Genomic DNA, 15,531 nt, shown 5'->3' on the forward strand with positions numbered 1-15,531 from the left:
TTTTAGCAAAAATTAAGATGATCGTGAAGAGGTCTGCCCGTTAAGGCCTCCATTTGGTCTGTGTTCAAAACAAACTACAGTGACAGCGGCCACACTTGTCCCGCCTCGTGCAAACTTAGACCCTACGTCATATTCTGACCCTTGCAAGCCCACCCCCCTAAACCCCCCGTTGATTATACTGATTATTAAACGACATTGATGTCCGCATATAAAGCATGAAGCTTGAATCACCTGTGTGAAAATGGCATATAAGTAGAAAAATTATTATGCTTGCTTCATAATGTAAGGAGAAAATTATAATGGTTGCTTCATTACGTAATGGGTGAACCAAAATGTTAGACGTTGTAACATTATAGGCAAAATGTTATTATAATATGCGCTCAGAAATTTGTTAAATTATTGACTGGGACTAGAGGTTGAGTAAAAACTCGTAATAGTAACTAGTAATAAATAAAAGACGTGTATTTGTGCGTGTATGTGCAGATTAATGGTTGTGGTTGTTTCAGCAATCACATCTCTCATTATTAACTCTGTTGCCCCTCCCAACTCCATCCGACCTTTTCCTTACCCCATCCTTCTATCTCACCCCCTCCCTCTACCTCACCTCCACCCCTCTACCTCACCCCCACCACTCTACCTCACCCCCATCCCTCTACCTCCCCCCATTCCTCTTTCTCCTCTTCTCCAGCCCACCGAAAAGAGGGTGCAGAAAACAAGGCTACCCTCCCCAATGTCTTTGCTCCCGGTAAAGATACATAGACCCTACCTCCCTCCTTCCCTCCCCTCACCTCCTCCATCACAGCCTCCTCCACGTAGTCTTCCTACGGAACCAGCATTGAAATTATCCTGTGCAGTCTGCAATTTTACACAATCTCCATTTTGTGTTTCGTTTTTGTTTGAAATTATGATTCCTTTGAAATGAAGTTTTTTTCAAGGTCAGGTGAGTATTTTTCAATGTTTTTTTGGGGGTGTATTGGAAAAGTTATGATGTTCCAGTAATCAAAGGGATGCATGGCTTCACTTAAGTGGATTTGTCCTCAAGTGTGCGACCGACTTAAGAATATGACCCACTTCACTAATACAGTCATAAAGCAACAAGAATAACTTTTAACACCCAGAATAACTAGCCTGGAAATCCAGACCCACATCTAGAAAGCTGGCAATGAGTAATGAAAATGCCCCAACTCGAGGGGCGGCACCAAGCATGCATTTGAAAATATCACTGACGCAATTGGATAACACTACGAACAATCAGAAGAATACACGAGGTGACGTATCCAGAGCCCCATACGCTAAGCTACCAGCGGAGCTATCCGATAGATTAGACTCTTGCCGTAACCGGTCGGTAAAACAGCAAAAACGTCATTCTTGCAAAGGAAAGCTTTGAGCGCTGTCTTCTGTTCCTCTATTAGAGGAAAAGCCAAATCTAACTCTTTTATTGTAGCAACCAAAGCCGTTTCAAACAACTGCTGTTCATCCGTAGCCAACTGCAATGTATACTGACTGATTCCGGACTGCTTCCTTCGCAGCGCTTTCGTCATTTGTTTAGCTCGCTTCTGGCCCGCCTATATCAAATACACCTCTGTGATTGGTTACATTTTGTTATTTTGACGGTCGGATCCGTCGACGGTCGGATCCAAAACGTTTTCATATTTAATTTTTGGTGTGCGTCTGAAGATTTCGTGTGCAAAGTTTGGTGTTGATTGGGCGAGAAATGTGCGAGGATTAGTGAAAAGGCAGTTTAGCGGTTTTCGCGATTTTGCGGAAATTTTTTATAGACGCAAATGGGCGTGGCCTATGCCAAAAGATGCAGCAGACTCCAGTGAATCTGTGGATTTAACGTTTTGGACTGTGGGAGGTTCGGTGTGGGAGTTATAGCCCCAAACACGTTTTTCCTTGGTATAGCGCCACCTAGTGACCAGCATGTCTGGATTTTGTCGTCTGCGTAGTGCGATGAGACCTGGATCTAGTCATGCTATTGGCGTGTCTGCACCATTTACGGTTTGGGGTGTGGTACCAGTTTTAGGAAAAATCCTTACAAAAACAATAGGGATCCAACCTGTTGGCTTGGACCCCTAATAATAAAAAGAAAAATTCTTACAAAAACAATAGGGATCCAACCTGTTGGCTTGGACCCCTAATTATCTGAGTAGCGGTGCCGGACCTGGATCTAGTCATGCAATTGGCGTGTGTGCACCATTTACGATTTGGGCTGTGGTGAGATTGTTTTTTTTTTTTTTTATTTTTTTTTTTTTTTATACACGGGGAGGTAGTATAATAATAATCGCTACAAAAACAATAGGGATCCAACCTGTTGGCTTGGACCCCTAATAATAAAAAGAAACGCTACAAAAACAATAGGGATCCAACCTGTTGGCTTGGACCCCTGATAAATCTCTTCACGGGCGCAGCCATTTTTGTTGTCGAGTCGTACAGTCAGCCTCACTCAACTCGCTCTACTTTCAAGGCTCGATTCCACCGGAGGCGTACGCGCCGCGGGACGGCTGCGCTGCAGTAACCGCTGCTGATCGCTTCCACTCTAATCAATGAGACCATTTCCACCGGGCGCTCCGCGGAACGTTTCAGCAGCGTCCCAGGAGCGGCGTGCTGCGCCGCGGCGCTATCTTTCCGTTGCACTTCTATTTTTGGCGCGAGCCGCTGCTAAACCGCGTCAATTTCAACAGAGCAGATCGAGCAGGGCAGGAAGTGAAAAAGTGGCACCAGGTCAGCAGTCAATCAATCAAAGGGTCTCAGAGGGTCGGCAACATGGACGACGAGAGACTCATTGTCGGAGTTCAGCAACATGAAGTCAATTATGTACCAAATCAATTTATGCATTGCAAGGTCTAGTGGTGCATGCTATGCAATGTAAAGTTGTGTTGTTTGTTTTCAAGCTGTATGCACAAAACATTGGGTAATCTATTGCAGGTAGTATCCCATTTCTTTTGACAAAATTAACATTCAACCTTAACCACAATATCATCATAACCATAACCAACAATTTTGACACTGATGACACCGGCCCGGTATGGTACAAATTATAGGCCTACTCCGTGCGGTCCAAGTACCCCTGACTGCAGCCCGCAGACGGAGCCCACATGGAGGGGCGGGCACTCAGTCCACATGGAGGGGGCCGGCACTCCGCCCACATGGAGGGGGCGGGCACTCAGTCCACATCGAGGGGGCGGGCACTCCGACCACATTGACGATTGAGCAGATTTCCGCTGCTCTTGTTAATGCAAGAGTAAACGGTAATACTATGTTAAGCTAGTGGGAGCCCATGCTGTTAATTAAATTATACAAACAGATGGATGGATAGATAGATAGATAGATAGATAGATAGATAGATAGATAGATAGATAGATAGATAGATAGATAGATAGATAGATAGATAGATACTTTAATAATCCCAGAGGGAAATTATTTTTGTCACAAACTCCAGATATACATACACAAATAAATAAATAAATATTAAGAATATAATAAAAAATATAACATATATATATCCATATCCATATATATACATATACATACACACACACATATACATATATATATATATATATATATATATACATATACATACAACATAAATACACATACATACACAAAAGATAAAAGATACAACCTAAGAAAAACTAATATACAAATAACAAATTTAAGGACAATATAAATATATATACAACACCATATATACATACATATATATATACATATACACACATACATACATATATACATACACATATATATATATATACATACACATACACATACATACATAAAAGACAGAACTGTACAAAAATAATTGTACAGTATTGTGCAAAAGGTGCAAGAATTATAGTCCTTGTTTGAGGTCAGAGATTACAGAGAGGGACGGTGTCTGACATTCTAAGGGAGGCGTTGTAAAGTTTAATGGCCACAGGCAGGAAAGATTTCCTGTGGCGCTCTGTGGTGCATCTGGGTGAGAGGAATCTCCTGCTGCAGGTGCTCCTCTGCAGGGCCAGTGTGTCGTAGAGAGGGTGTGAGACATTGTCCAAGATGGACTGAAGCCTGGACAGCATCCTCCTCTCTGCCACGGTCGTCAGGGTGTCCAGTTCCTCCCCCACAACATCACCGGCCCTCCTAATCAGTCTTTCAAGTCTGTTGGTGTCTGCAACCCTCATCCCACTGCCCCAGCATGTGACAGCGAAGAAGATTGCACTGGCTACAACAGACTCATAAAATATCCTCAGCATCGTCCGGCAGATGTTAAAAGACCTCAGCCTCCTGAGGCAAAAGAGTCGGCTTTGGCCTTTTTTGTAGACAGCCTCAGCGTTTCTAGTCCAGTCCAACTTGTTATTAAAGTACACCCGGTACTTGTATTCCTCAACAGTGTCCACTGGGACCCCCTGTATGGAAACAGGGGTCACAGCTGCTGTTTTCTCCCTCGTCTTTGTCACGTTGAGTTGCAGGTGATTCAGCTCACTCCAAGTGACAAAGTTGTCCACAACAGTCCTGTATTCACGGTCATCCCCCTTTTCAATGCAGCGAACTATTGCTGAGTCATCAGAAAACTTCTGAAGGTGGCAGGACTCAGTGCAATAGTTAAAGTCTGAGGTGAAAAGGGTGAAGAGGAAGGGAGAGAGGACAGTCCCCTGTGGGGCCCCAGTGTTGCTGACCACCTTGTCAGACACACTGTTCTGTAGGCGTACGTACTGTGGTCTGCCCGTCAGGTAATCAACAATCCAGGACACGATGGGGGCCTCCACCTCCATCGCAGTCATCTTCTCACCCAGTAGAGCCGGACGGATGGTATTGAAGGCACTGGAGAAGTCAAAGAACATGACTCTCACAGTGCTTGCCGGCTTGTCCAGATGAGTGTAGACTCTGTTCAGCTGGTAGATGATGCCGTCCTCAACTCCCAGCAGGGCTGGTAGGCGAACTGTAGTGGATCAGTGAAGGGCCTGACCATAGGCCTTAGCTGCTCCAGGATGAGCCTCTCCAGGGTCTTCATGACGTAGGACGTCAGGGCCACCGGTCTGTAGTCCTGAGGGCCGTTGGGACACGGCTTCTTAGGTACAGGAACGAGGCAGGACGTCTTCCACAGCACGGGGACCCTCTGGAGGTGCAGGCTCAGGCTGAAGACCAGACTCAGTACTCCACACAGCTGATGGGCACAGGCTTTAAGCACCCTGGGCAACACACCATCGGGGCCTGCAGCTTTGCCGGAGTGGAGTCTTGTTAGCTGTCTCACCAGGTCAGTTCTCACCAGGTCAGGCGTGAAGGACACTGTAGAGGTGACAGTTGGGGGAGGGGTGAGGTCCTCAGGTTGTAGAGAACATGATGCAGAGCAGGGAGGAGGGATGGAGTAGGTAGGAGTGAATTGAGGTGTCAAGGGACAGACAAGAGGTCTGTAAGGAGAAGGAGTAGGGGGAGGTGGAGTGGCAGTAGGTGTTTGGCAGCCAGCAGAAGAGTCTTGTGGGGGAGGGGCCGCAGTATCAAACCTATTGAAAAATAGGTTCAGTTCATTGGCCCGGTCCACACAGCCCTCCAACCCCATGCCACCAGTCTTCTGGAACCCAGTGATGTTTCTCATACCACTCCACACATCCCTCGTGTTGTTTTGCTGGAGTTTATTCTCCAGCTTTCTCCTGTATCTGCCTTTTGCCTCCTTGATTGCAAGTTTGAGTACCACCTGTACTCTCCTCACCTCATCACGGTTGCCATCTCTGAACACCCTCTTCTTTTCATTCAGGATGGCCTTAATGTCCTTGGTGATCCACGGCTTATTGTTGGCATAACAGGTAACAGTCCGAGCAGGGACATTGCAGTCCACACAGAAGTTGATATAGTCCGTGATGCACTCTGTAAGCCCATCAATGTCCTCCCCGTGGGGCTCACAGAGTGCAGGCCAGTCAGTCACCTCAAAGCAGCCTTGCAGTGCCCCATAAGCCTCCCCCGACCACCTCCTCACAGTCCTTGTGGTCGTAGGCTTCCTCTTCACCAGAGGCACATAGCAGGGTTTGAGGTGAACCAGGTTATGATCTGACCTGCCCAGAGGGGGGAGAGAAGAGGAGATGTATGCATCCTTAATTTTAGCATGCATCAGGTCCAGGGTCCTCTCCTCTCTGGTAGGACAGCTCACATATTGCTTGAAGGTCGGCAGAACTCTATCCAAGGTGACGTGGTTAAAGTCTCCCGAAATGATGATGAGGGCACTGGGGTGTTGAGTCTGGAGTTTGGAGATGGTGGTGTGGACGATGCTGCAGGCAGATGTTGGGTTTGCAGAGGGAGGGATGTACAGTACAACAATGATAACGTGCGGGATCTCTCTTGGCAGATGGTATGGACGAAGTCCAATGGCGAGCAGTTCAGCATCCGGGCTACAGAGCTGTTCTTTAATGGTGATGTGACCAGGATTGCACCAACTACTGTTTACAAAGACGGCAACCCCCCCTTCTTTCCGCTTACCGCTCTCAATACAATCCCGGTCAGCTCGGATGGTGTGGAAGCCATCCACGGAGACTATCTGGTCCGTAATGTCCCTGTGCAGCCATGTCTCAGTGAAACACATCAGGCTGCACTCCCGGTACTCCCGGTGGATCCGCGTCAGCTCCGTTAGCTCGTCCATTTTGTTGCTAAGAGACCGCACATTTCCCATAACAACCGAGGGGAGACACGGCTTAAATCTTCTCCTATCCATCAGCCCTTCCCGTCTCGACCCTCCTCTCATCCCACGACATTGTTTCCCTCCTCTGCATCCCCGGTTAGCTTTCCTCCAGAGTTCAGGTGGGATATCAGCTGGTCTGTCCACTATGCCGGTCGGCATTAGCGCAAACAGCTGTTCCCCTGAGTAAACAAAGGCAGCTTGTTGCTGCGGCATAAAAAACAATCACTAAAAAAGCACTAAAACCCTCAAAAGCAGCCTCGTTAGAGAGGGTAGGACTTCACCGGGTTAGAAGTGAAACAAACAAGAACGAACAAAAGTAATAAAAGTTAAGAAAGTTAAAAAAAGCGAACTCAAAGGCTGGAGCAACGTAACCGGCAGCCTGCAGCTTTCGCGCACGAAAACGGTACGGTACGGGAGTATTGTGACTGGCTATCTTTCTTGCTGCGTACCATGGAACTATTATAAAGTTAAGCATAGCCTAAACGACTTGCAAATACATTTTCTCTTGTTTATTTTTTTTTTGCTTAGCTGTTCCACTCATGGACCTATTAAGGTTCCACTTAAGAGTTCACGTTACAACCGTTCGCCGTTGCTCCATGTTTGGGGCGGCAGTAGCTCAGGAGGTAGAGCGGGTTGGCTGGTAACCTGAAGGTTGCTGGTTCGATCCCCGGCTTCTCCTAGCTGAGTGTCGAGGTGTCCTTGACAAGGTACCTAACCCTGACTGATGTCGAAGACAGACATCCCAAGGCCAGATATGCGCCCAGCGGGAAAAAATGATGATGATGATGATGTTTAAATCACAGTGCCTTGTTCGTGACCTGTCTCAAATTCACTAACTGAAATAGTGCCCCCTAGTGATCTTTTTTTTTTTTTACTCAGTATTAATAGGCCTACTATTGCTGTTTTCGCTTGAATTTTTGTATTTCTCTACTGATTGCTTCGACAATGCAACATAAAAATTTACTAACAGCGACTTCACACAGAAGCTCTGGCTTAGGGCCCCCCACCGCCCTTGGGCCCCTGGGCATGTGCCCGGTGTGCCCGTGCGGTAATCCACCCTTGCCTGTAAACAATGCAACGTATGCAAACTCCTGTACCCGTCTTTCTGTGAGAGTTACAGGCCCAGTAAGAGCCAAAATAAGATTGGGGAACTATGAAGACTGGGACCCCAAGGTATGACCTTAACAGATGTAATGTGAGGAATAACGAAGTGACCACATCTAAGGGCAAAAAATGTACCTCAATAGACATAATGAAAAGCTACATGTGTTAAGCACATTAAGTTACACCAATCACAGGAGCACTAACAACAGTCATTTTTTTCAACAAAACAATAAAAAAATAACAACTACAAAAAATGTATTGTAAACTATTATCATAAAAGATAAATCAATAAAGAGTAGAACAAACAAAGTCTCAACGGGGGGGGGGGGGCGGGGGAACACACTGACACCTTCCTCAGTGCGGTGGACGCCACTCTCGCTTCACGCTCTGTCGCCCGACATCGTCGTCACCGCCGCCATAGCTGCCAAGCGCCGCCATTATGCTGCATCATCAGACTACATTGGAGTCGTGTGGCGCAGGCGTCGCGGGGAGGGGGACGGGGAGGGGGAGAGGTGTTTGACTCAAAAGAGGCAAACACCTTCAGGTTTCTCCTGTCCATCATCTCCACACAGAACAGTTCATAATATCTGTTGTCGGTCTATAATTGTTATTGCACAATTATAACAATGAAAGTGCGTCTTCTTCCTGCAATCTAAACCGCACTTTATTATCGTGAACTCTGAAAGAAGAAATATACAAGATATACAATTAATAATAACTGCTTTCATTATGGACATATTTTAAATAGTGTATTTAAAATGGTATCAAATATATAATAATAATAATAATAATAATAAAAAATTAAGAAAATGTACCTCTGTATTTAACGAGGCATGGCATTTAATGTGATAGTCGATAGCACATTTTGACCCTTTGTATCTGCAGAAGGGGCAGTGATGAAGACCGCTGCTGTCCAGCTGTATTTCAGGGCTCTCGCCATCCACAATTACACTGACGTGTCTCTAGAAGTCAAAGAAAACCAAAATTGACCTAGCATGTTGGGGGGAAGGGGGGGTGTAACTAAAACTTTCCCGCCGGCGGAATTTGACGATTAAGTAGTTAACAAGACATAATACACAATTGCATGAATATTACTAAATATATTAAGCATTTTGACATTCTCACTTGCTTGCATGTTTTAGGCATCACTTTCCATCGGGCGGGCACACTCTAATGTCAGGTAATTTCAGGTAAATTTCAGCTAATTTCAGGTCAGAAACGGGATCAAAAACGAAAGAAGAAAGATGCTGTTTGAACCAGTCCTCAATGCGAACTGAGTGGCCGCCCCCTCGATGTGGACTGAGTGTCCGCCCCCTCCATGTGGGCAGAGTGCCAGCCCCCTCCATGTGGACTGAATGCCCGCCCCTCCATATGGGCTCCGTCTGCGGGCTGCAGTCAGGGGCTTCTCGTGCGGTCTGCCTTACTGCATCATGGTCCATCTGATCATAGAATTCATAGTTTATCAAACTCTGATTTTAACACTACAGCCTTGTACATGACCGACAGTCTGCTTATTTATTTTTGCCACAAAATGTGCAACAAATTTAACAAATGTCCGACGCATGTCTCCACTGTCCCTCAGCTGGGCCGGACCACTCTGAGCTGGTGGCAGACCTGCTCAAGGAGCTGTCCAATCACAACGAGCGGACAGAGGAGCGCAAAGGGGCGCTGGTGGACCTGCTGAAGCTGACCCGGGAGGACAGTCTGGCCCTATGGAACGAGCATTTCAAGACCATCCTGCTGCTGCTGCTGGAGACCCTGGGGGACAGAGACGTACGCAAACACATACAGTACACACGCAAACGTATGCACACGCAGACACATGCACGCACACACACACATATTAGCACACACAAACAGGCGTGCACCCAAAGACACATGCACACACGCACAAACACACATGCATACAGTACAAAGACACACACACACACACACACACACACACGTGAACACAGGCACACACACACACAAACATGCATGCATACACAGATACATGCACACAGACACAAAGACGCATGCATACAAACACACATGCACGCGCACACACACTCACACACACGCATGTGTGCACATGTGTGCCTTATGTCCTGTTAATCTACTTTTCCTCTCCCACACTGCCCCTCTCCCTCTTTCTCCCTCTCATTCTGTTTCTCCCCCCCATGCAGCACACCATCAGGGCACTGGCCCTTCGTGTCCTGAAGGAGATCCTGAGGAACCAGCCGGCACGCTTCAAGAACTACGCTGAGCTCACCATCATGAAGACCCTGGAGGCACACAAGGACTCGCACAAGGAGGTCATCTCTCTCTCTCTCTCTCTCTCTCTCTCTCTCTCTCTCTCTCTCTCTCTCTCTCTCTCTCTCTCTCTCTCTCTCTCTCTGCCCTATCTTGCATCCAGCGCAATTGACTTTCTACACACTGACGCATGTGTCGTTGCTAGTTTGCAACTGGCGCAGAGCGTTTTTTTCCCTCCACCGCCACGCGCCTGTAAATTAGGGAATGATCTTGCGGCTCAAGCGAAAGGTGGAGGCGTGTTCTGGCGCAAATGTTCCCTGGTGCTATTTTGCAGTTTCAGAAAACAACTCTGCCACAAACCAGGAAATACCTGGTTTAAAGTCAGCTGTGCGTTCTTCAGATGCTATTTTAAGGGCGCATGCATAAGGTTGCTTGTGCACCTCGCGCATACATTTTGCTTCTCTCATCTTCCTAGCCTGACATTCTTGGTAAATTATTTGGAAAAAAAACAGCATCGTACAGAAAACACATATTTTCTTGACACAGACATCGTGTACAAGCCCATAACTTATAGGATTGATGAGTATTTGATTGTGAGAAAACAATGTTTTACCGCGAGTGAGTGTGTGAATGCGGGCGAGCGCGTGTGTATGTGTAAAATAATTAATGAATGCTGTCGCGCGTGTGTGCGTCCATCTCTTTAAACGCACGCAAACTAAACACGTAACGCATAATACAGTCCATGGAAATGTATATTAACGGGCGGGACACATGCATATTAGGAACACAAGTCGATAACGATAATGCATACAATACTGGTAAGAAACGATGTTTGTTAATGTATTGCATATATCATTAAATAGAAACACAGTTACCGCGTATCATATGTGTGTTAAGTTTTCCTTGCCGAAATTTATTTGAGGACTCTATTCCAGAAAACGCTATTCCATGTCTCTTTTCGTTACCGTTGTAACGAAAAGAGAGCTGAGCCGCAAGGCAAAGCTCTCGATCTACCGGTCGATCTTCGTTCCTATCCTCACCTATGGTCATGAGGGCTGGGTGATGACCGAAAGGACGAGATCGCGGGTACAAGCGGCCGAGATGAGTTTTCTCAGAAGGGTGGCTGGCGTCTCCCTTAGGGATAGGGTGAGAAGCTCAGCCATCCGTGAGGAACTCGGATTAGAGCCGCTGCTCCTTTACTTAGAAAGGAGTCAGCTGAGGTGGTTCGGGCATCTGGTAAGGATGCCCACTGGGCGCCTTCCTTGGGAGGTGTTTCAGGCACGTCCATTGGGGAGGAGACCTCGGGGAAGACCCAGGACTAGGTGGAGAGATTATATCTCAACACTGGCCTGGGAACGCCTCGGGATCCCCCCGTCAGAGCTGGTCAATGTGGCCCGGGAAAGGGAAGTCTGGGGCCCCCTGCTTGAGCTGCTCCCCCCGCGACCCGACCCCGGATAAGCGGATGACGATGAGGATGAGGCTATTCCATGTGTGAATTAGGCAATATTATTTGGCCATAAACTGAGCCATTTGAAGTTTGAGATTCATGTGGTCATGCATCTGTCTCATCGGAGACTGCAATCACACTGTCAAAATATCAACTTGTCAGATTCAAATGCGCTCATGACTCTTTAAGGGAATGGGAGATGGCACTCTCATTGGTTTACTGCACGTTACGCCCACACCACACCTACGGGTAATTAGGCTACTTCAGACTAACCCTTTTTAGATTTGCGCCGGGCGCAAGAGTCATTTATCCGCCGGTAAAATAGCAACATCGCCATAGAACCGCCCACAAAGCTATTTGCGTTTGGCGCTTCTCACTTGCGTTTCAGACTGTTAAAATAGGGCCCATATGTCTCTCATTCTTTCTCTCAATGGTCTGGTGTCTGTGTGTGCAGGTGGTGAGAGCGGCTGAGGAGGCGTCTGCCACCCTGGCCGGCTCAATCCACCCAGAGCAGTGCATCAAGGTGCTGTGTCCCATCGTACAGACGGCCGACTACCCCATCAACCTGGCTGCCATCAAGATGCAGACCAAGGTGATTGAACGCATCACCAAGGACTCCCTGATCCAGCTCCTGGTGGACATCATCCCCGGCCTGCTGCAGGTAGAGTAGAACTAGCCCCTCCGCTGTCATGTCAGTATGATTCACATCAGACGTCTTATCCTTAACCATGGCCGGGATCATTCTAGGAGTGAGATGTGTGCATTATTGGCAGTTAACAGCACGGCAAGATTCCCAGTAAGTAAGCAGACCGTGAGCTAAAGTAACCCTTGAGCAGTGAATGAATGTAAGTGTATATATCGTGTGATACCACCTATATATCATCATAGTATCATATACTTTGTTTGAGTTTTGTAGCATGTCATATATCTAACATATTATCTTTGTGCTTCAAAGGAAAGAAATCGAATACATTTTTTACCTATAATGTAAAATAATGACTTTTTATTGTTCTCAGCATTAATACATGTAAAAACAAAAGTATTCTGTTACAAATTGATGAGGTAAACCCAAACATTTTTCTTGTCTCATGAACATGTATCTATGTTAACTCCTAAAAGTATGTGTTGAACGGTGTGTTGTACACGTTGTCCAGATGAAGTTCTTATTGGACCAGGGACGACTCCAGGCCTTATGTGGGACTTTGAACCTGTGACCTCTACCTCCTAGGCTCTAATACTGAGTGTGTTAGTGTGTGGCTGTGTTAGTGTGGCTGTTTTAGTGTGTTAGTGTGTGGTTGGGTTATAGTCTGTTATTGTGTTAGTGTGTTAATGTATGGGTGTGGGTTTTTGTGTGAGAGGGCTTTAAAAAGAATTCTCTGTATATAAATGAATCTCGTATTCATGGATTTGTATTTTATGTGTGTGTATGCATGCGTTGGTGCGTGTGTGTGTTTATGTTTGCATCGATGTCTCCGGCTGTGTGTGTGTGTGATGCTACTCTCTCTGGGTCCAGGGTTATGACAACACGGAGAGCAGCGTGCGCAAGGCCAGCGTGTTCTGTCTGGTCGCCATCTACTCTGTGATAGGAGAAGATCTGAAGCCACACCTGGCACAGCTCACAGGCAGCAAGGTGACCCAATGCACATACAAACACACACACACACACACACACACACACACACACACACACACACACACACACACACACACACGCGCGCACACACGCATAAACGTACACGCACCCACATTCACTCAACAACTAAAACTGTTTTATTCGAATCCTTTATTGAAGTCGTTGAATTTAATCAAATATCTATTTTTAAGGGGAGCCCTGTAGTGAAGCTTTAAACATGGTATAGAGCACAGGTCTGTTTGTGTGCCTGCAGATGAAGCTGCTGAACCTGTACATCAAGCGAGCCCAGACCACCAACAGCAACAGCAGCAGCTCCTCTGACGTCTCCTCTCACAGCTAATGGACCACCCACCCCCGGCCCGTCCTGTTCCTCGCACAGCAACGACGACCCCCCTCCACAATTTCATTTTTTGCGTTTTGCAGACCTGCCTGTCACTTCAGGGCTGGTTCAAACTTGTTTTGAGAGGGAAGGCTTTAAAATCTCTTTTTGGAAGTCCAATGGAAAACCAAATCCTAAACATTTGAAAGGTAATTTAAAAATAGATAAATATCGTTGTAAGGGACATTATGTAAAAAGTAAATGATAGTTTTGTTTGTTTTACTTATTTATGTTTTTCATCATTAATAAGGCTTTTGAGAAGCACTGCTTCAATTGTTTAATTCTATGTTATAAATTATAAAAGTTCAACCCCTTTATAGCTAAATAATTTAAAAAAAATGCAACCTATTCCTGTTTTTCCCTTCCCTCTAACTGCAGTAAAATGTACAATCTAAAAAGTAATAGTTTCAATCTAATCTTAGTCTTCTTACAGAGGTGTTTCAAAAGACAATCCTCGGCAAAGGATTCTGACCTTTTAAGTCAAAATCTGATAAAGGAAACCCCCCCCCCCCCCCCCCAACAACAGGACAACCAAAGTGTTGGTCCTCAGTCAAGACAGTGAGTGACCCTTAATGATCGAGGTGTCATTGGTGTTGTGTTGCAAACAAATGGCGTCTATCCGGATCATTTGTGGTGAGGATGATGATGCTGCTAAGTCAAAGAACAATGGCTGAACCCCTCAGTCCGAGGAAGAAAAAGTTATTTTCCTTTGTGAATACTTTGAATGTTTTTTTTCCGCCAATGCCTGTCTACGGGTGAGTGGCCATCCTAGACATGTCAAAAGCCTTATACATTACACACACACACAAGTCTTGGCTGGAACACGTATATCGCTCTTTCAAATAGGGGAATTAAAGACTGATGGTGTTACTGATTCTTTAACTAAAACACAGTATTAGTTCAAACTATAAGGTTTCTGTGCTGTACTATGTTTTGGAGGTATAGCTGAGGGGCTTCTCTACCCCCAAAACACAGCAAGTCAACAGATATTTTTGTACATACACTTTTTTTAACACCGCTTCGCAAAAGCCTTCCTTTATGTACTAAGAAGACAAAAAAAGTCTGGCTACTTTGACGTTTCTTTTGCACACTCACTGGCTTGCATGGTATTAGGCCACACACCCTTTTAAAACCTGCTGTGACGATTGGCCCATGGGGACTCTACTGTAGAAGTGCATCTGTGACAACATCCATTTAGTCATCCCTGGTTCTCTTTCAGTAGGGAAGGGATCAGGTTGCTCATAGATGTAATAAGTAATTTAATAAACTACGCTTCCTATGTCTCCGCTTTGTGCTATGGGCCGTCACAATGCAAACGTGCACTATCAGGGCTGGGTATTGGAAAATGAATAACTAAGGGTACGTGTTTGAGTGTTATTAAAACATAACTTTGAATAGGGTTCCATACAATTTCCATTTTCTTCAGGTCATTCTGTATTTTCTGTGTCAAAGACCTCTTCTCAAATCCATCCCAATGCATCCCCCTCCCCTTTAAGTGAGGTGAGGTATGTAATGATGTAATTATTCCTTGAGCTAGCTAATGTCCATGACAATCTGCTCCAGAAAAAAATACTGCTTTGTTGAAAAACCCTTTCTAAAGGGGGCTTTGAAATGTTTTGCCGGATAATTTAAGGTGAGAGTAAGTAGGAATTCTGAAGAGTAATCCTCAGGTTTTTATTTATTTATATTTAGCTTTAATTGATCTTTTTTATTTTATTATTTTAGAGCCTGGAGGCTTGTACTGAAATACATGTATTAATACAGAGGCCCCAACCTAATTCGCTAGCTGTGCCACAAAATTGAGGCTGTCAGGTTAAACAGGAGGAAGATGTTGTTTTTTTTGCCAAGTTGGTATTTATTTTGAAGCATCAGTGATTGATACGGTTGTTGAAAGACTGTCGGAAATACCTAGTCCTGAACAGGGAACAGGTTTTATCTGCCGTTTTCTCTTTTGTTGATTGATTGCTACCTTTTATGTCTCTCTATGTTCCCCCTGCTGGCAACGACTGTTGTTTCACTTCAGGGTGGGGTCACCCAACAGAACCCACAGTGATCAATCAGAGCACCTCTCAGATCAGCTGTTT

At 45.6% G+C, this 15,531-nt stretch overlaps 1 protein-coding gene and 1 long non-coding RNA gene across 2 annotated transcripts in view; both read left to right on the plus strand.

Annotated features, from left to right (window-relative positions):
- Nucleotides 1-13,963, plus strand: part of clasp1a (cytoplasmic linker associated protein 1a) — a 219,670-nt gene extending 205,707 nt beyond the window's left edge. The window contains exons 36-40 of the mRNA XM_060076665.1: nt 9,339-9,529; nt 9,922-10,050; nt 11,890-12,096; nt 12,949-13,065; nt 13,322-13,963. Of these exons, the coding sequence (XP_059932648.1) occupies nt 9,339-9,529; nt 9,922-10,050; nt 11,890-12,096; nt 12,949-13,065; nt 13,322-13,408 (731 nt within the window). The 3' untranslated portion in view covers nt 13,409-13,963. The remainder of the gene's footprint in view (nt 1-9,338; nt 9,530-9,921; nt 10,051-11,889; nt 12,097-12,948; nt 13,066-13,321) is intronic.
- LOC132475505 (uncharacterized) lies at nt 7,066-7,630 on the plus strand. Its single transcript, XR_009529933.1, has 2 exons — nt 7,066-7,263; nt 7,456-7,630. It is a non-coding gene; the product is annotated as an uncharacterized LOC132475505 (long non-coding RNA).
- Nucleotides 13,964-15,531: the final 1,568 nt, after the last annotated feature.

Source organism: Gadus macrocephalus, chromosome 17 (genome assembly GCF_031168955.1).
Source record: "Gadus macrocephalus chromosome 17, ASM3116895v1".
NCBI lineage: Eukaryota > Metazoa > Chordata > Actinopteri > Gadiformes > Gadidae > Gadus > Gadus macrocephalus.